At 38.7% G+C, this 22,059-nt stretch overlaps 2 protein-coding genes and 1 long non-coding RNA gene across 4 annotated transcripts; 2 read left to right on the plus strand and 1 right to left on the minus strand.

Moving 5' to 3' along the window:
- On the plus strand, positions 1-2,597 carry LOC308403104. Its single transcript, XR_013972860.1, has 3 exons — positions 1-622; positions 816-930; positions 1,427-2,597. It is a non-coding gene; the product is annotated as an uncharacterized lncRNA (long non-coding RNA).
- Positions 2,598-5,951: 3,354 nt separating this feature from the next.
- Positions 5,952-17,844, minus strand: LOC308402814 (purine nucleoside phosphorylase-like). 2 transcript variants are annotated; one of them, XM_080891910.1, is made up of 7 exons: positions 17,299-17,844; positions 10,897-11,060; positions 10,139-10,242; positions 9,145-9,320; positions 8,693-8,883; positions 6,822-6,901; positions 5,952-6,700 (listed from the first exon to the last, which is right to left on the minus strand). In XM_080891910.1, exons 2-7 carry the CDS (start codon positions 11,024-11,026, stop codon positions 6,548-6,550), a joined length of 834 nt encoding a protein of 277 aa, XP_080748036.1. In that variant the 5' UTR covers positions 11,027-11,060; positions 17,299-17,844; the 3' UTR covers positions 5,952-6,547. The 2 variants fall into 2 exon arrangements, with proteins under 2 accessions (XP_080748036.1, XP_080748035.1); XM_080891909.1 differs by lacking the exon at positions 17,299-17,844 and adding an exon at positions 12,903-13,010 and having other exon boundaries at positions 5,955-6,700.
- Positions 17,845-18,095: 251 nt separating this feature from the next.
- LOC308402767 (piggyBac transposable element-derived protein 4-like) lies at positions 18,096-21,664 on the plus strand (the record flags this gene model as incomplete). The annotated part of the gene is made up of 5 exons (XM_080891863.1): positions 18,096-18,100; positions 19,489-19,580; positions 19,775-20,712; positions 20,802-21,101; positions 21,593-21,664. 5 exons carry the CDS (start codon positions 18,096-18,098, stop codon positions 21,662-21,664), a joined length of 1,407 nt encoding a protein of 468 aa, XP_080747989.1.
- Between the last annotated feature and the right edge of the window lie 395 nt (positions 21,665-22,059).

The raw sequence follows: 22,059 nt of genomic DNA on the forward strand, positions 1-22,059 counted from the left end.
CCCAGGACAACATTTCCATGCTGCGTTTATGCTTCAGATACATTCACACACATTGATTTACAAGTGATAATGATCTCATCATTATTGTATTTAAAATGCATTAATGTATTTTAGTCACACTTTAGTTTTTATTGTATTCTTTTTAGATTATGATTTAGTGTGCTAGGTTACGCTTAACGTTTTGGCTGCTGTAACACAGAAATTTACCAACTTTATTTATCCCAAAAATTGGTATCATATTTGACCATATTTTATGTATAACTGTATACCATGCTCACTTTTCTGTACTCGGCACCTTTAATACTGCTGTACATTATTCCAAATTAGTTTTCTAAATGATCATTTTAAAAGAAAGACAACTGATATTTATAGATTTTGGTGTAACTCCTTTAACTTCAGTAAAGAACAAGAATTTTTCCTCTAATGCTGCGTGTTAGTGAGGTCGCCAACATGACTGTTATATGCTCTGCTGTTTTATTTGACAGATTCTTTCAGAATCTGATCAGTGTTTGTGTTTCTGATCTTCTGTCCCATCGTGCTACTTGTCTTCCTCTGAGGATTCAGTGGATGAAGGACCCTTAGATGAGGAAGAGCCATGCTGGGATTCATGGAACTGCTGCGAGTACGTGTTGTTGGTTTGATCCACAGAAGATGTTTGATGGGATGCAGCTGGAGTGAAGGATATTAAAGCAAAAATAAGCATATGAATAAATGACACTTAATATGTGGAAATATAATAACAGCTGAGTTTTTGATTTATGTAATTTGGATTTCATACAAACTTTTGAAATGTCTTTTTTTCTCATGTTGACCAGGAGCAGTCACCTGGAACCACTGCTGCAGTCTGTTATGAAGAGGATTCACAGCTGCACGAGAGAACAATCTGGATCAGTCTTCAGTCAAAATTCATTTCTTATCTGAAGCATTTCAGTATGTATTTCCAGATTAGTCAAAACTGTAAAATCTGCAGTTCCCTTTAGTTACAGGAGGTGGCGATGCTTCCACACTGTCAATAAGGAACAACTAAAACTCTGGAAGAAATTAACCAGTATTTGTACTACACCAAATCACAGATTTAATTCAGTCTGACTTAATTCACTGCATGCCAGTTCAAATGCCTATTTCAGGACTATTGAAGCTATTTTGGGGTTTCAGCTCGACTTTGAGACACATTTTAGTTTGTGTTATTCAGATGACTAAACATATATTCCTGACTTTTTAAACGTAATTATCATTTTTTAAAATGTATTTATATTTCTGGACTGCATATTAACTACTTATGACAATGAAAAAGTGAAGTGAATTTGGTAACACTTACCTCTTTGAGGATGAGAAGTGGATGTTGAAGCTTCTGGGTATGATCCAGATCCTTCTCTAAGGTTCTTCTGAGGTTCTAATCCAACTTCCTTCTTGAATTCTCCTCCAGTTTGTGATTCAACGTCCGCTGGGGATTCTCCTCCAGATGCTAGTCCTGCATTCCCCTGGAGAAACACTCTGTCCAGCAGGTGGTCCAGCAGCTGGTCTGCATGGTCGGGCTTGGTTCTGACAGTCAGTTTACGACTAGGTTGTTCTGCTGAGATCTGCATCTCGGTGATGTTTCTGAGGAATCAGATCCAACTGATTATTTACACCTAATGAGATGATCAATATTTGTGGTCTCTACATCATTGTAGCTATATTCCCTAAGGTCTGAATTAGAGAATTTGTTTCATCTTGGAAAAAGAAACACAAGAACTAGCTCTGTCCTCTGGATCCATCCAATCAGACTATACTAGTATAAAAATCCCATTGAAGGGTAATTACACCTTCATATTCTCCTTGAATCCTGCCATCCAGTAAGAGGCTATTTAACACACAGCAAGGTCAGTGGATATGGGAGAGACTAATCACTGCTCAAAGTTACTTTTTGGGTCCTTTTTTTTCCACTGAACAGACAGCCAGACCTTTATGGCCCCTTGAGTCGGTTCCATGTTGGTATCTGTAATGTAACAGATTTTTGTAATTTGGACTATATTATCCAGTAATACCAACAGTAAGATACTATAAAAAAAGGTTATAAAACATTCATTGTAAAGGGAAAATCATTTTGAGAAAACATGGGCTCACTAACTTCACTACTTTCATTCATTTTTACGCTAGTAAACCAGCCTGGGAAAAACTGACCAACAGCAGAGGAGATTTCCTTTAAAAGTCATAATTTTAACCTAAAATATCATTTAACCAAATACTTAAATCTATTTAATATCCATCCATTCGATATACTGGCATTATCCTGCAGAGGGCTGCTGTAAGCTGGAGCCTACCCCATCTGATGAAAGGTTTGCCTGAGACTTGAGCAGATCACCAGTTAGGCTAACACATAGAACGAGACAGTCTCAGTTTAGATTCCTCAACTGTGGGAGGAAACCACTGCACCACCTCAACAAGTCTTGAAGTGTCTACACATCTCCAGTATGCAAGCCAAAGACTGACGTCACCAGACTGGTCATGCTTGGGTCAACCATTACATCTGCTGAATTAATGTCAGGCTGCCCTACTTACCAGGGCTATTCATTTTCTGACTAAGGCTCGGCCTCAGTGTGAGCGCTGAAGGGATAAATGCTGCCTGCAATGTCACATGTTATTGAATTTAAGGCAGACACACAGATCCAAACAAATCCTCACCAGGTGTGCAATCCAGTTTCAATACAAAGACCTGGGCATTGTTAGAAATAACAAGTGATCATAATCAAAGCTGAAATTATAATTTGGTCTAAGTAACAGCATTTTCATACAACAGCTCTTGTGCTGGAACTGCAGTAGCTGGGACATAGGCTCAACTGTGACACACGAATCATGTCGATAGCCATATGTACTACAAAGGGATGTCTTTGTGTGCCATGTCAAGTTTAAAGTCAAAGTGTCGCAACAATGGCTGTTTTTATCCTTTTACCTGGCTAAATATCCATGATAAATTATGCTGAACATATAACTTGGTTGGGAGCAGGTAGCCATAGTAGCCACATCTCTCTGTTATGTGTCCTTTAAAGACCATGGGTTAAATTTCCTGTTTGCCACCTCAGTTATAAGCAGTCACATACTTTGGGTCTAACAGAGATGTATGAATCTTATTTACACTGTAATACTCCTATGACTCCTGTTTAGAGCTAGCTGCACCATTGTAAGAAATGCACTAACTAGGAATTAAGTCAGCCAGTGTTGTGGTTTTAATGCTTAGCATGGTAGTTGTAATATTACATACAAAGACTCTAGTGTCTTATGTATCTATTATTGTAGGATCTACTGTACAACATAAAGCGCCTTGAGGCGACTGTTGTTGTGATTTGGTGCTATATAAATAAAATTGAATTGAATTGAATTGTGCCTTTGTCAAAAGTAGGAGAGCGAGTTTGGCTAATCTGAAATGTTAAAATCAATGCCAAAGTTGTATCAAAGCAGTTTATACAAACATATGTTCTTGCAAAAAGAACCACGCTAAAAACACCAGAGATTATTGATAATTGAAGGTTTAAAGTGACCTCTAAAATAAACATAGAAGAATAGTAGTTCAGTGTAAATCTAAATAACTCTGAATTGCAGAATTGAGCGGCTGATTTTTATGAGGCAGCTGCTTTTACCTGTTTCTGATTTGTTTGAGGACGCAACAGAGCAGCAGGAGCTCAATCACAGCCAGCACTAGAGCTGCCAGGGATAAACAGAAGACTTCGTAGGTCACCTGCTCAGGCACTGTCATGGCGATATTTGGAAAGCAGGCAGCAGCAATGTGATGCAGATCTCCACACTAAACAACAGTTTGAGAGGTAGAAAAGGTAGAATAACACTGAACATGAACATTTTTTTAGATCTTTAATTCTTAGGACTAAATGTAAAAAGCCCTAAAATCAGAAAGCTCTACAATTTTTCATGACATGTGACGACACTTTATCTGGTGATGAAGATCATCTGATTCACCTGAAGGCCTTATGTTAGGGTGTTTTGGTTAAAGATTTATTCTGTTTAAGGAATCTATGCCCCAAATTACTTTTTTATGGGAAAAAAGTAATTTTTTTCCCTTTCCTCTTTTAAAGCTATCAATTTCATCCTCATGAGAAAATGTATAAAATTTTAATGGTGACAAAAGCATCAATGTGACTGAAAAGAAAGCAAAGACACGATGAAAAACATACAAAGATGCTTCAGTCACAGGCAGCAGTAAGAGGGGAGACACACTTTACAGTCTTAGTTCACTAGCCACTAATAGCCTGTAGTTGTTTTGATGAACAATGCACACTTCTACACTTGTAATCTAGTTTAAAATAAATATATTATCACATGTACACATATCAGTCACTGCTGTAAAGCATTTTCTGCTAATCTGTTTACGTACCAATGTCCGTTGTTGGTATTCTGCAACTGAAGTTTTTTCTGTTGCTTAGAAATGAAACTGTGCCATTCTTAGAAAGTTGAAAGTAAACATTCCCAGGCCAGGACTCTTCTGATAGTCATGGTTAGTGACAATGATAATCTGCACATGGCTAATGTGAAAACATGGAAAAAAAAAACATGACTCCAAGGCATACTGCAGTCTCCACGTGTTACTGTTTGCAAATTTTTGGAGCACTTGTTGTAGTTTTTGGCTTTTGTTTTTATTGCAATAAAAGAAGCTGTGATTTGGCTGAATTACACACACGGGTGTAGTTTATTAGTGCAGGTGTGAACATACAAATACCAAAACATCAGAAATGAGAAACAGCTTTGTACCTTTATCCCAGTTTCATGAAAAGATTCACTAAATGAAAACTAAAACCAACTGACTCATAGCAGAGAATTGCTTGATGGCGAACTTGCATTCAAAATCTGTTAACCTCTTTTATAAAGTATTCATAATCATAAAGTAACTTTTCCTTTCCTTTCCTTTTTTTTTTTTTTTTTTTTTTTTTTACATTGGTCTGTGTACTCCCTTTGACTAGTGTTCTTCTGGTTAAAATGATTAGAGCTTAAAGGGGAATGTATCTGGAGTGGTTTGAGTCACATGTTTGGTCTGGAGTCATTGTTAAGCCATTCGAAGGAAGCAGGGCAGAAGGATTATTCAGCTGAAAACTCATGCTCCAGGCAGGGTGTTTTGATTCAGTTATAAAGCCAGGGCTGAATTGGTGTGATGTGGGCCGAGTGTTGATACCTATTTTTACCCTTATTACAAAATGCCAAATACATGTAATGCATTGGAACCTGACCTTGCGTGTTATTTTGTCATCAGTTGTTGGTGAACTAGGCTTTGTGTGTTTTACAAGTAGTTTTGCTTTTTGTGAAATTGTTTTTATCTGCTTTTGGTTCACAATAATTATGATGGCCATAAAAGGATTCTGATATCATCAACAAATAGCTGTTTATTTTCTTGATGATTTCCAGGTTTACTGCACTTTATTATGCATATATATATATATATATATATATATATATATATATATATATATATATATATATATATATATATATATATATATATATATATATATATATATATATATATATATATATATATATATATATATATATATATATATAAAACACTCTCCTTGTTCCAAAATATAAGTCCTGGCCTTGATGATCTTATGATCTTATTTCTGCAAAACTGGTTTCCAGTTTACGTCATTTCATTTAGAGCTGGGATGTCAAACATGAGGAGCCAGACTCCATTCTGTCCCACTGGTTGGCTTTGGAAAATGTGAAGCAGGGCATACATTTGGGACTTTTGTCTGTATTTCCATAACTTTTGCAGCTTTTTCTGCTAATAAAAACCTCCCCCGTGGCCTTTTATAGTATACCAAAGTAATAAAGTAATAACATTAAATGACAGAAACATTCCTGTTTTTTCAATATCTGCTATAGTAATGTATGTGTTGTGTGGACCAGTTTTTCATTTAGCAGCAGCATTTCTTTATCATGTAGAAAAACAGACATACTGTTGAAATTGAGCGTCTTTGTCTTAAATTAATATATCTCAGGGATTAAATGTGTATTTAAACTTCTGGGCAGTTTCACTGATCTGGTCTTGATGTGTCCTGTGGCCTGTCATGTAAAATATCCTTGATTTACAGGTTTATTACAGTAGCATCTAGTGGACAATAGAGGAACTGCAGCTACCCAAACGAGCTAATCACAATAAGTAGGAAACGGAAAGCGTTAGATGTGGCAGTTTGTTTAATCCGATTAACATCAATCAGGAAATCTGTGACATACTTTACTAATACTTTACATTACATACAATTCTACAACAAAAATGTGCAAGACAATAATACAAAAAGAAAACTGTGTCTCATGTTTTTCATATTAAAGCACCTTCAAACACAGCGGTTATTGGTATATAAAGTTTTAGGATTTAAAGTCAAATATCATAAAAGAATACTTACACTCTGATTTACCCTGATGGAGAATATTAGGCACCATGTTGATATAAATAAAGTTTAATTACAGCAAAACAAAACAGGAAGAAGTGCTAAAAATGTTGTGAATGCACCAGTGAAATATGTACACAATCTTCATGTGTTTTTGTGTGATTGTACGTTTTTCAGATAGATTTATTAAGGTTGTCGTTGTTATTGATCTCCATCCTGTCGATCAGCTCAGTCACCAGCTGCTGCACGGTGTGAGAGCGCAGCCGGCCGATCTCCAAGACGCCCTCGTGGTTCACGCTTTCCGTGTCCTCGTAACTCTTCACCACCTGAAGCAAAGTGAGTTATCACAGAGTCTTTGTAACAGAGTTACTTTTGTAGCCTGCAGCTTTGTAAATGATCACAGTTATAGCTAATCAGTTGTTGATCAGTGACTCGGATGTGTACTACCTTGTTGGTGATCAAAGAGAGGCCAAAGACTCTCAGACCGCAGTGAGTTGCCACAACCACCTCAGGAGCTGTACTCATACCTAAAAAACCCCCCCAAAACAGACCAGGGGATGTTACTAAAACTAGTGATGAAACAACTGATGATAATACTGATGCTACTGCAACAAATTTTCCCACTCAACCCTATAAATAGCGAGCATTTTAGTTAAGATGGCAGATAACAGGAGTGAGATTATCTGATTTTAGTGCAGTGGGATCAGGGAGGGAGCTGATAAGAATTTAGTGATTCCGATTCTGTTATTATGTTGTGGGTCAAATATTTGTGCATGTTTGTTGAGCTATTTCCCACCTTTGTTGTGATCAGTGTTGGAATCGTTACTCAAAAAAGTAATTATTACACATTACACATTACGTTACTTAGTGCTGGGAAGAAGTAATTCATTCTACAAACTCATTACTCGTTACTTTCATTTTACTCTGTAAAATAGCTGAAACACACTGTCTCATAATCACCATTTAACAATATACATCTGAGACTAAAACCCCACAAATCAACACAAATCCTTAATGAGGACACATATCTCTAAGATCTTTCTCTTAGTAGAATACAAAGCTGACCGCACAAAGCATGTATCGATATAGGTCACATCTTCTCACAAATACTTAACTAATACTGAGGGAAAAAAGCAATTTCATCAGTAAAATCTATATACCTGTGACCTGCCAAGAGTTTGGTGGCTCTGGCCTTAAAACTGTTATGTCCATTATCTAATGACTATCCTGAAAGGCCATGTAGGAAAATCAAGAGTGCTTCCAGTTGTTCCAAAGAGCTGATGTGAGTCATATTTAAAACAGGCATAACAAGAGAGTTGTTGTAACAAATGCCACAACACTTACCAGTGCAGAGAGTAGACTTCTGTGGTTTAGGGACTTGGCACTAAGCATAAATCGAGCCTTAGGGGAGATTTACAGTCTAACACATGTAGGTGTTTTCTGTTCACATCGGAAATGGCGATGTCTGATCTCACCAGGCAAAGCTCATAATGGGCTGGTCCTCACACCTACAAGCAATTACTCCCCGGAGATTCATCATCCTGTTTACCAGCCGCTTCTTAAGGCAGCAGCTGTGAGTCCTTCGTCGCTGGACTATTGTGCAACATTCGTTAGTGGAATTTTAGTTTTCGAAATATTTTGATTTCTCTTCATGCTTTGTTTGGTATTGACAATTTGTCTTTGTATAGAGATTCTCTGTGCCCCGTCCTGAGACCCCGTTCATGAGTGTGGCAGTTGCAGTGTGGCGTGTGCGTTTTCCGTGTGGAGTGAGCTGACTGGAAGCGAGCGTGTGGAGCTGTGTGCGAGAGTGAGGACCCCGTTCCCCTGTCTTTCCTCGTGGACCTCTGGATTCCCTGGATCCCCTCTTCCCCACCTGTATATAATGCACTCGGTGTCGTGTGAGTAAAGAACTGTTTATTGTGATTCATAGTCTGCGCTTGAGTCCGTGCTGCTCTCAGACATGCTGGGGCTTGTCTTGTTCTTGTGCACACTATAGAACATAAACACTATGTGTGATATAACAATGATGTGACAATATGACATTTTCATATTGTACAAGTTTATACCAGTATTATCGCAGTTGATATGACCCAGCCCTGACAAAAAGTGCCACTAGTTAAATAATAAATATAACAATGGTACCATTTTCTGAAGTTGTCTTTTTTCCTGTTCTCCACAGAATCAAAACTCATTCCTTTTGTGCAGAAGATGACTCTTGTTGATATTTAAAGATCTCATGGCTGTCCATGCGGTGCTAACCTTAAGTAAAACTTTACATTTTTAGCTTTTCCATGAAAATGTGGCTGTACTGAACGTACCAACAGCGTCCACACCAAGCCGATGCAACAGTCTGGCCTCAGCAATGGTTTCAAAGTTGGGGCCACCCACCATGGCGTACACGCCTTCCTGCAGAACACTGGCCACACCCAGCTCTTTGGCGATCTCCATAGCAAGGCAACGTAGACCTTTGTCATAGCAACCAGACATGGCTGGGAAGCGAGGACCAAACCTGCGAACAAAAAATAATATGAAAATGGACTCGCTCTTATATAGCGCTTCACTACCTAAACCTCATTCACCCCCTGACACCCATTCACACAAGCACTTTTTTCTATGCTTAAATGCTTTCTGTCTAACAGTCACACACACTCACATGCTGATAGTGGTCAGGCAAGGGCCTAAAACAAATTTCACAACAACAGTAAAGAGCAGTAGACACAAAAAGACCTTTAAAACGGTCGCAACAATACATAGCCATCCATGTAATTACTTCTCATCGTTGGGCCCACACAGCGGGTTCAGACCGACCAATCCGGGAAAGTTGATGTGGTCTTTGATGATCATGATGTCTCCAGTCTGGAAGCCATCGGCCAGTGAGCCAGCAGCATTTGTGACAATCAGGGTCTCCACTCCGAGCAGCTTGAAAACTCGAATGGGGAAGGTCGTCTGATGGACAGACAGGAAGTTGGAGCCTCAGTAATGAATTGACAAACACAGAAGCCTCCTGTGAAGCTGTAACTCGCACACAGGCCTCTAGCTTTTAGTGAGCTTCATTGCAGATGGTTATCTAGTAATGGTGCCCAGGAGTGAAATGTGTTTATTGAGAAGCAGCTTTCCATTTTCCACAGAGTTCCATTTACAGGAGTGTCATTATTTTCAATATTATAAAAAAGAGAGTGGGTGTGTGTGTATGTGTGTCTGGGTTATAGAGGGAAACAATGACACCATTGAACAGCTAAAAGGCTGCATGTGACCAAACCCATGCATGACTTGGGCCGGCTTCTCACATGCGGGTGTATGCACACACACACACACACACACACACACACACACACACACACACACACACACACACACACACACACACACACACTACAAGTTCAGTCTCATGCTGCTGATTACAGTTACATGTGTGCATGACTAAGCTTTTTTAATCAGCTCACTATGAGTGTGTGTGTGTGTGCGTGTGTAAGTGTGTGTGTGTGTGTGTGTGTGCGCCTGGTGTATTTGAACTTTATTACGTGCAGTCTGTAAAAATCTGTTTCTCTTTTCAGAAGTTTTTTTTAAAGAGTTTTATAATTTGTGGTTTGATCTTTAAGAAAATGTTAACTTATGAATTGTTGGTTTGGTTGGCTTGGTTCACACGTCTTCACAGAGCTGTCATGGAATTGAGGGAGTTTTGGGGTTCTGGTTTGAATCAGATTCATGAGGTCAGAAGGAAATGCATTATTTCAGCGAGGATCAGTGCATTTGCGTGCATGTACCTTGCAGAGAGAGTGTCCTTCATACATGTGGAAGCGACCCTGCATGCACACGCATGTCTTCCCCTTCAGTTCCCCAAAAACAAGCCGACCTGCATGACCCTGGACTGCAAACACAAACACATACATACAGGAACTTCTGATGTAACTATGCTTCATATATATATTTCATATAGGCTGTTCATGCATTCTTTCCTTGTTCATATTAAAATGGTTTTAACCATTTAACTGCTTGTCTTGGTTAATTTTAGGATTTATTTTCTATAAATCAGCAGGTGAACTTACAAAAAGTTGCTGTTCGACAGTCTGATATTTGTAATCCCACATATCAATTTAATTAAAAAAGAACCTATAAAACAATATAACATATTCTTAATATGTTATATTAAGAATATGATCAATGACCATTGATCAATGGCTATGATAATTCGCATTTTAATGACCATGAAACTGACCTCACAGTGCATTCTTAGTCAGTGGTGCTAGTGTGAGTCATTATGCAAATGTAATGTTTATAAGACTGAAGAAGTCACTTGGATGAGTGAGGAGATGTTTCTCCCATAAAAATAAATTAACCTCCTAACATATATATTTCCACATATTTTAGTTAGTTTGTTTTGTTCAATATGTGCAAATAGTAACTTCAAACTGCCTTGAATCCCATGTTAACATGATTAATATTTAGAAGATATGGGAACCAGTTCTTTTAAACAGAATAATGTAGCATATTTATCAGTCATTAACCTGAATATTCAGTGTACCTGTGCTCTGAGGGAAGCCTGGGATGTCAGAATAAGCAAAGGAGTCTTGACACTTCAGTGTGTCAGCGAGCATGCCCAGTCCGGATCCACAGATGATTGCTACCTGGGGTCGGTGCTTTGTTTGGGACATCAGCCAGTCAGCTGTCTTCTGGTATTCGTCATGACTACGGACACAAAAAAGAAAGAATAAATATTATTTTGCAACATCATCATGATTCACCTCATCTTGCTGTTGCTGTTTCCTCTCCGCTGGGATCTGTGTAGGCTCAATACATTTTGGATCAGGTCCATAACATAAAGCTTACTTTGGACTAAGTCTGGCCTTTTATGTTCATGTTTTGCAAGACCACTGCCTCACTGTATAAAGTATTTAACAAATTACTTCAATGTTGAAGGGAAATAAAATATGGGTCACAAATAATAATGAAATTGGAGGGAATTATTTTCCAAGTTCACTGAAAGACCTGATATGAGTTTGAGTTCAGTTTGTGGCCGCCTGTCCTGCACCTTTACTGTTTCTGTTTACCCTTGCTGCCCGGCAGCATTTTGAGTTGGAGCAGGAAGCTGTTTTTTTTTTAACTCACTTCTCACCACTTTCTCAGTCCCCAACAACAGATGGAGTCAACTTGTGTAAAAACAGTTCGCACAGCAGATAAAAAGGCAGCTACGTCTCTCAGGGAAATATGCAGGCCACAAACAGAGACTGTTTGTATTTCTCAGATGGAGAAAAACACGACTCCAAGTGACTGACATTAAGCAACTGTTTGCCAACAATTTCACAATATTTCTTGAGAGCTTAAAAAGAAGACAACCTGACGTCTTTAGGTTTTTGAAGATATTTTGCCTCTCAACTATCATTACCTGGAAGACTTAGAACCTACACAGACTTCACAATATGTCAATTTTCAGTTCACAACATGTTTTTACAAGTTTTAATCAAAATAAAGAAAACAAATGAACAAAAACAAAATCACTTTTGGGCCTTTTCTCATATAGATATAAACAACAGAGGATGCTCCTAGCAAAAGTTTGAAATAATGAAGTCAGCATATATGAGTAAATATTTTATTTATCTCAAAATTGGGAACATTTATTTGTTACAGCAGCCAAAGGATGAGAAAGAAAATGGATTGAAAAGATTATAAAAATGACCAAAAGAAAGAATTCAGTTATGAATGAAGAGCTCAATAAATCACATAAGATAAAATGAAGAACTTGAACACTATTGTGGTATGAGCTGGTAAAGATTTTCCATCTTTGTGACTGATGTTAGACAAAGTGTTAGGTGGTCAACTTCCATTAATTATCCATAGCCATTCTCCAAAGCTACAGTATTTTGAAAGACCTCTGTGTCAGATGAAGGAGGAATTAAAAACACTCCAGCAGCAGTTCAATTAAATTCGCTTGAGAAAAAAAGTACGATTTAAAAAACTCACCAAGGAAAGCAAATGAAAATTAAGCTACATCTTTGCTGTCTTTTAATCTTTATTTCTTAATGTACACTTTACCTGTTAAATAAGTCAGTAAAGGACCTTAAAAATATATTTAAAATAACTTATTATTTCTCCATAGACTTGATCCTTTCAACTCTTCTTCTCTCTTCAATTTTAAGGCTGTAGTAGTTGTGTGTGTGTGTTTTTTTTTTTTTTTTTAAATAAATGACTCAATATTCACTAAACTAAATGACTATGAATTGTGGACCATTATATAACATGTTACCAGGTCTACCAAGTTGTAGCTCATGAGCCTAATAAGATGCTGAAAGCTGATTAACAGCTAAGCAGGCTGAAAAATATAATAATTTTTCTCTTTGATTTTCTTCACATAAATCAGTGAAAATGTAAATTTACATTTCAGGCCTCAGAAAACGAAATCACAAACATACAATAACACAACACTGTCCTCACACAAAAAGTTTAGAAACCACGACTTAGTTACCTAATGGCACTGTATCAAGAAAAACACAATATTATTACCTATAATACACAACAAAAAAAGTTTCTTACCTGATGTGCTCTTTGCTGTGCATGATGGAGCAGCCTCCGTTACTGTTAGTTTGTGTGTTTGTGTGTCTGTGTGTGTATGTGTGTGTGCGTGTGTGTGTGTGGGACGAAGAGACGGTGCGAGTGCAGCCGGTTGATGTCGACCAGCCTACATATTCACATAGTCACATGCTCCTGATTGGCAGTAGCAGCCAATTGCAGCCGTGTTGTAGTAGTGAATGTGTGTGTGGATACGTAAAGTTTTTTTTGTTTGTTATGTAAGCAGACCCCCCCCCCCCTTTTTGAAGTCAGCTGTTTCACATTAGAGTTACTGTAATTCCTGATGTTTTTATTAAAAAAAAAAGCCAAAGATAGCAAAGATAAATAGTTTTGCACCAACAATGTGGTTATTAAAAACTTTCAAGCATGTTGAAACTACCTATTACTTTGTTTTTGCCTTACCTCCCTGAATTCATTGGCCATGTCTAAAAAATCATCTTCAAGAAATTGCTCTAAAACTGTATCCTAGAAAGTTGAGCTTTCTAACAAGTGTTTGATGATATAAAAGGGTTTGGGTTCTTTAAACCCAAACATGAAAGAATCATATGTTCTAATGTTAGGTCAAATTTGCCAAAATAACTTCACCTATCAGATCCTCAGATACTCTGTCCAAGCTGCAAACTCTGGGACTAAAGAAAACTAACCCAACGGTGTAGCCACAAACTGCAGTTCCTCTAATAGCCAGTAGACTCCCGTGCTAAAAAAAAAATCGAACTTCAGCTATGAAATTCACATGTTTACAGTCTTGTAGAAAAAAACATATCAAGCATCCATAAATTTGAAAGCCTTTAAGAAGGACTGTAAATATTTTTTGGCTGCTATAATAGACAAGCAAGCTGACATAGTCTCTTGGTTCCCTTTCGGAGCATTTTTAATGGAATTATCAGGCTAATAAAATGGCTTTCTGTGTGGTACAGCCTGTTCAAGAAGCTGGCACCGAGCCTGGAATTATCTACTTTGAGATTTTCTTTCATAGCACATAGCATGCAGCTGGATTTTAGGTAATTTTCTATAGGCTGGATTAGCAAGATGATATTTTTTTTTATCAATAGAAAAATGTATACTCTTCTTATTTAAGTCTTCCAGCATTAAAATCATGAACATAATGAATTAAATACCGAAAGATGGTATTCATCTGATTCACTGAAAATTGCTTACCTGGTATATGTCAGCAATGTTTTTTAGCATTTAGGCTGTTAACCCAGTACACAAGCACTTCAGTGTTTCCCCATCCAAAATCTTTCGTTTGTGCTGCTATCCCAAGAGTAAAATCCACCTTTCATAGAGACAGGATCAATTAGGAAGCTAATTAAGCTACATAGTCCATAGACAGGTTAGTTACCTGAGAGCAATAATTCTCTTATCTGTTTAATTAAAGGAGGTATTCCCATTACATTTGGGATGTGGTGTCTCTAAGAAACTCCTGAAATATAGTCACTATAGTAACAAGACAATATTAGGAAAACTCGTCCGTGCTAATGGCAGAAATCATCAGATCTCCAGGCTTTGTCAAACCTGTGCTTCTCCTGAAAGATTTGATTGCATCATTTGGATATTGTGAGGAACACATCATTGTTTTAGAAAACAGTTGTACAGACGAGCTGTGACCTAATAATTTAAAATGTCAGCATAAATGTGAGGTTCCCTTTCTATGGTAATTGGATGAATTTTAACTGCATTTGTATGTATATAGAGATATACTTGAGTTTTTCTTAGATCTTGTTTTATTTTTGTAAATCCCTTTTTGCAAACAGGGTTTCTTTATCAATTATATGTGGATAAGGTTTTTTTTTCCTGACTTTGGTATGTAGTTTTTTAAACGTCTTACTGATCCCCCTCCCAATGTCTCTAAAAAAAGTCCTGGCCTGATGTGAAGGTCTTGCATATCATCTCGGCCTTCCAAGGTGCAAAAGTTGGTCGAGCAGTACTGCTCAGCCTCGTTCTTTGACTTCACCTGGCATCAGCGTGCTTCAGTGTTTCAGCTTTGTTAGTTTATGTTTACATAATTATCTTGTACTTAAGTGAACCTCTTGCATGGACTCGCTCCTTGTTACATAGCTGGAGGCAGTTGGTGGCACACCACCTCTTAGCTTAATGTGTTTGAGTGTGTCTGTACGTTCTATTTTTTAATGACTGTCTCCGTCAATGGGTGTGAGGATCATTAATGTTAAAGAGACAAATATGTTTTATAGAGAGATAATTTTGTATAATATTTTCAAACTATCAGTATTATTGAATTCATACCTGAACAAGGCTTTACATATGTATTAATAAAAAAAAGTGTAGAATGCACAAGTGTACACTATAACATAAGAAATAACCACATATGCCTACTGGTTGAATATTTTTCTTATTACAGCACTTAGGTGTCATTGGCTAATGAGCTTCCAACATCTTGTGTATAAATTAACATGTAACAGATTTTTTTGTTATATGCTTTCACATTGCAGCACGATTAGAAACATGTTTAAACTGTTTAAGTTAAATCTTGTCCACCTGAAGTCCATCAAGTCAAGACTCAAGAGATGTGGGAGTTTAACGAGCAGCAGCTCGTCAGTCACTTCCCTTTTAATTGAAGCTCCACGTGCAGTCTCATGACTGCTAACATACCTCACATGCTCCCTCGCTGCTGCCCTGATCAGCTAATGCTAATGAGGCTCATGTGGGTTTGATGAAGGGGTACCAGAGCTGGACTGCAACCGGAGGAACCAAGCCTGCGGTCAGATCTGATACCACCTATTAACTGCTTTGTTAAAGAAAAACGCTTATGGCAGCTGATTTATGTGTGCACTACAATTCATAAACATGCCTCTGATGATTGGATTATTGAATAAAATTATTCCCATCTGTTTTCTTCTGCTTTACCACTTCAGGGTCACAGAAACTGGAGCCTATAATCATTAATACATAAAAACATATTTTGTATATATATATTTACTCCCTGCAATCCTAGCTTGAAATGTGTGCATTGTCATTATCCTGCCCTGGATACTGAGAAAATACAATCATTTAAACTTTCTAAATCCACCATAAATCAATTAATACAAGACAGTTGTTGTTATCATTGTTGTTTTATTAAGAGTAGGTCAAAATAAAATCATGCATTGTTTAAATGCTGCCGTTAGCTCTGGGGCAAACCACAGCCTGTTACTATTTCTGCATGGAGTAAGTGGGTCGCATTCATGAATGACCTTCAAATATGTTGCCTTTTAGCAAAAGCCTGAGGCACATGTGTATCTGTAAGGTCTTTATTACGGTGGTGGGTAATTCACAATCACATATACAAGTAAAATTCTGGATTTAGGTAAGAAATCAAGTTCAACACAACAAATGAATGCTTTTGTTTCTGTTAAGGTCTCCAGAAATAAAGGCATTCGTTTTAGCATCCTGTGACTTTAAATGCAACTTTCACATTGAATTCACTCCTGTGTTTTTGTTTTCCTACGCTGCTCTCTGTTCTGACTCTGCTGCATCTGTACGTTTAATGCTCAGCTGAATGTTCAGCATTACTGCATTCCTTCACAACCGGCAAAATGTGAAAAATGTGACAGCGTCCATTTAAATGTCAGATATCTGGGATTCTTCTACGTACAAGCAGCCGAACCTGCTCATTTCATTCCTGCTGCTTCAGCCCTGAGGCCTGGAAATGTCTAAAAGGTTAATTGTGTTCATGTGCACAGACGAGACAAAAACGTGACAATTGTGAAACCACACACAGGAAATAAATTCCTTTTTCGTGACCGGACTGGATGAGAACAGGACACAATGTCTCTAAGCACTAACAACCTCTAATGTCTTTAGATTTCTTCAACATCTCATGTAAGATCAAAATGCATCAGCTCAAAACTGACTTTTCACACACGCTGAAGCAGAGTAGAGGCTTCCCACAGTACATGCAGTAAAACAGGAAGTCTGCACAAGTCACAATTTTAGTAACACTTAAGCAGTGTTGGGAAGGTTACTTTTAAAATGTATTCCATTACAGAGTACAGAATACATGCCCCAAAATGTATTGTGTAACGTATTCCGTTACGTTACTCAATGACAGTAACGTATTCTGAATACTTTAGATTACTTAATATATTATCATGCTTTTTACAACAACGTGAATGTACTATTGCTGTGTGATTTATTACTATTACTGAAGGTCCGCGACTCCGAACTGTAGTAAAGGGACCTCTGACTAATACGGCGGGGTCCCTGTCGGCTCGTAGCCGAAAAATAGCTTTACTTTGTTGTGTGGGTCAACTTTTCTTGCTAGAGACAGAGAGAGGCGTTGAAAGGCTGCTCCAACGGAACTTATTGTTTTCGGAGGAAAACACGAACACGGTGTACAGTCGAGTCTTAATAGCTTACTTACAACTGGGCTCGTCAGGCACTCTTCTTGGCTGCAGTGGTTATTATTATATTTACATGCTTCCAGCTCCCGTTTTTCCTCGATGGCAACTCGTACCTTTCCACTCCCCTTTTTCTCCCTCCTCGCGCTCACAGACACATAACGTGTATGGCAGTCCATTCTCCCTGCAACACGGACTACACTGCCCATGATGCTACATTCTTTAGAGCTATGCTTGTAGCATTCTGCCTGTTAGCTTAGCACAACAACAACAACAACAACGAAAAGGCGCTCTCTCACCCAGGAAACACACAGTCGCAGAGAGAGAGAGAGAGCGTCGCCCTGTAACCATGGCAACCGTAACGCTGCCGCCTGGAACGACAGAACGTAGCTGTCAAACAAAACCCAAACAGTCCTGACCCGCGACAAAATGAAACAGGAAAGTACCGCAGTGTAATCCATTTATTTCAACAAAGTAACTGTATTCTGAATACCACCTTTTTAAACGGTAACTGTAACGGAATACAGTTACTCATATTTTGTATTTTAAATACGTAACGGCGGTACATGTATTCCGTTACTCCCCAACACTGCACTTAAGGTATAGAGAACAATGTTATCGTTAGCCCAATGTGCAGCCATTATCTGGGTCATCCTGCTGTTAAACAAGTTGCATCATTAATATACCAGCGTCCTGAAGTTATTTAACAGTTTTACTACAATGCAATTTTCTCATTTTAGCTTGTTAATAGACAACATTTAATCTGGAGAAATGTCAAGCTTAGATCCTAAAACCTGAAATCATTTCTTTGTCTCATGTAATGCCGTAAAAACCAGCATCTGGTTTATAGCTGAGGAGGGTGATTTCAAGTGACCTCTGTCGACGGCTACTGGTTGATTACCATGAAATTTGTAAACAGATAGTTATGATTAATATTTAGTACCATTGTCACCATCATTAGGTGAAATTTCAACATTGTGTTAAATATTATGTTGTACAACAGCGTGGCAAATTTGTTTTAGTTCATAGGTCACATAACACTTGCCTTAGCAACCCTGTGTGTTTATACAAGGACATAATCAGTAATACTTCATACAGCAATTGATTAAAAAAAATGTGTTTGTCTCCAAAATCTGTTCTCAGTCCCTTATGCATGCTAATATCAGGGTTATGGTTTTAATGGATGAGTCTAATATATTCATGTAATTCTTATGCATCAGTTCTTCCCACACACCTGCTGTTCAAACCTTCTGTTTGCAAGGGGTATCCACTCGGAGGAAAGTTCGGTTAATAGGAAAAGGCACTAAATTGGCTTGATTCAGACAGATGAAAAACTGAAGGGCTGCACCAAGGCTAAATATAAGATCAATCAAGATCATTGTCAGAGGTATCATGGTGAAGTGCAAGAATAAAAATACTGTGATGAAAGTGTCCATGATATGCCCACTTCAAGTACAGTGTACTTATTATTATCATGCTAACACATAACACTGAGGTGGTAACTGTTTTAAAAATATTGAGTGATCTGGAGACTGTTTCATAATAGAAAGCCTCATAAATAAAATCTCTTGGGCCACTTCTGCTCCCCAACACAGATCTCACAATCTCAACAGTAAAATAAAGGATTTTACTTTCAAACCTGCATTTTTATCCAGGCCAGACTTTCTGCAGTAAGGCCATATCTAGATTTCCCTTTAGACAAATATATAAATCACTTCAGCATGAACAATAGCTCATTCATTCAAACCTGATTCATTCATAAGTGATATAGGGCTTTTTTTTAGACTTCATATTTTATCCTGGTTTAAACTGTGTTAGTAATTTAATTTATTTGACCCATTTAAAGCTGTATGTTATTGTTTTCTGTCTCTTGGTAAGTAGGACAAACTGTCGAATTCCTCGCAGACTGACGGGTTTCTCTAAAAACAAACGTGTGTGTGTAAAATCCTGAAAACGTCAGAGAATATCTCGGATTCTCCAGGAGCTGACTCAGATCATCTCCTGATGGAAGAACGTCTTATTTTGTTTCCGACTCTCAGTGAAAATGAAATTTGCTCGTGTCTCTGCTGAGTGTCGTATGCTAAGTGCTTTTTCTGTCAGTGTGACGTCTGAGTGAAGCAGGAGAAACTGAGAGAGTTGAGATCTAAATTCCCGAAATAAGAGGGCTTTATTATCCTATTGTTAAAAACTTATTTTTTTCTGCAAACCCTGAGTCCACCGACGGAAGTCGACCCTTGTGACTCGGATGGAGAAGACCTAGCAGTTCAGCCGGATTCGGACTCAGAGCTGTCTGATCAGTCTTCCGGTTAGTTTCATTTCATGTTATTTCCTTTTTCATTTCAAACAAGTAAGTGGATGTAGTTAGTAAGTAAGATATTTCAGACATTATTCTGATACAGAGGAGGAGATACTGGAATTATAATTAGTATCTATGCATGCATTTGTGATTTTGTTTGACCTTCCCATTTTGCTCACAATTTGAATTTGTTCACACTGCAGATGAGGAGACTGCTTCTCCACCGAAAAAGAGACCTTGTTTGGGGACTGAGACAGCGAAAGATGGCACAGTGTGGCGTGAAGAACATGTGGGGACCTGTCTCCCTTTCACCCCAATAGAAGCGTACGCTGCAGATGGAGAGCCAACGGCTAAGGCCAGGAGAAGTATCTCGAGTCGCCTTCAGAGCTTCCTGTGTTTCGTCACTCTTGACATGCTTCGTAGCATTCAAGAATGGACTATTCAACATGCACAGCAAACGGAGCATGTTCATTGGTTCATGGACCTCCCTGAACTAATGGCATTTATTGCAATTGTGATCTTGCGGGGGGTTTGCAGGCTTCCATCTGTAAATGACTGCTGGTCAGCAAACCTGGGAAACCCACAGATAATTGGAATTATGGCACGAAACCGCTTCCAAAACATCATGCAACACCTACGCTTTGATGACAAGTCCACCCGCTGTGATCGAGCAAAGACTGACAAGTTTGCTGCAATTTCCAGTGTGTGGGGATCATTTGTCACCAACTGCATCACGTGCTACAACCCTGGTCTACATATCACCATTGATGAACAGCTTTTCCCATCAAAGACTCGGTGCTGTTTCCTGCAGTATATTGCAAGTAAACCTGACAAGTTTGGGATCAAGTTTTGGGTGGCTTGCGACCTAAAATCCAAGTACATTTGCAATGTCTTCCCATATCTTGGCAAGGACCCCAGTCGTCCCACTGGGGAGAGACTTTCTGAAAATGTAGTAATGAGGCTGATGGAACCATTCCTAGACAAGGGCAGAAATGTTACCACGGACAATTTTTTCACATCGCTTTCACTGGCACAAAAACTTCTTAGACGGAAAACCACCATCCTCGGCACAGTCAACAGGATTCGCAGGGAAATTCCTCAATCCACTAGACAGACAGATCGCAATGTATTCACCACTCAGGTATGTTGCAGGTCTTTTGTGGTTCTATGTTTATGTGTTTCATTGTGTGTAAAAGGGCTATGAAAATAACAATTTATCTTATTTCTTAGGTGTTTTCAACCTCTGCTGCCACGCTGACGGCGTATGCGGCCAAACGGAAGAAGACAGTCTATATTCTTAGCAGCATGCACAGCGTGGTTCAGACTGATAACACTACCAAAAGGAAGCCAAACACTGTCACCCTTTACAACAAAACAAAGTGTGGCGTGGATGTGATGGACCAGATGGTTCAGGAGTACACTGTCCGCAAAGGAACACGGCGCTGGCCAGTCGCCGTGTTTTATAACATGATTGACATGGCAGCACTGAATGCACATGTGCTGTATCAAGAAAGACGGGTGGACTTCCTGGTGGCGCTTGCAACAGAGTTGGCTCACTCTCATGTAGCTGCGAAGAAGGCAAGAAAAGATCAGTTGCTTCAGGCAGAACCCTCCACACCTAGCCCTGGAAAAAGAGCCACGTGTCAGGTCAAACACAAATGCAAGAAAAATCAGGCCACTGTGCGATGTGTTCACTGCAAAAGATACACATGTGGTAAATGCAGACTACAGGTACCATGGCAGTGCCAGGATTGTGAGTGATTGCTGACAATGTTGAATTATTTGTAAATATGTGTACAAATGGTTGGTTTTTTGTACTGTTTTTATCAATAAATGTCAGCAACAAAGGACATACACCCATGTGTGTTGATTTCTCCCCAAGATGGCAAACTGAAACACTCCACTCCCCCACCCCCACTCCCCTCCCTCCAGAATTCCTACTTAACAGCCTAATATACATATGAATGACTAGCCAATTTAGCTTCCACTTCCACCATTTGACTGCTCTCCGGGTTTTATAGGTAGGAATCCCTAAAATGATGGCTCGCGGGGGTTTAAGTGCTAAAGAATGCTCCAGCCGGACAGAAGGATAACTGCTGCCTCTGTTCTAGGATGCCCTCTGGACCCAGTGGAGGTGGTGAGTGACAGGAGAATGGCGGCTAAGCTGTCATCCCTGATGGACAACATCTCCCACCCCATGCAGCAGACTGTGACAGCACTGAGCAGCTCCTTCAGTGGGAGACTGCGGCACCCACGGTGTGGGACGGAGAGATTTCGCAGGTCTTTCCTCCCCACTGCTGTTAGACTCCATAATAAAGACTTTAACTGATCAAGCACACACATCCATACATATGCAATAACACTAAGTGCAATAATCCTTTCTGTCATCGTTGTATTTTTACTCAGTTGTATATAGTATTTGTATTTGTATTCTATTTTTATCTTATTGTATATTTATTTTTATTTTATTCTACTGTATATAGTATTT

Source organism: Rhamphochromis sp. 'chilingali', assembly GCF_963969265.1.
Source record: "Rhamphochromis sp. 'chilingali' genome assembly, chromosome: 9".
NCBI lineage: Eukaryota > Metazoa > Chordata > Actinopteri > Cichliformes > Cichlidae > Rhamphochromis > Rhamphochromis sp. 'chilingali'.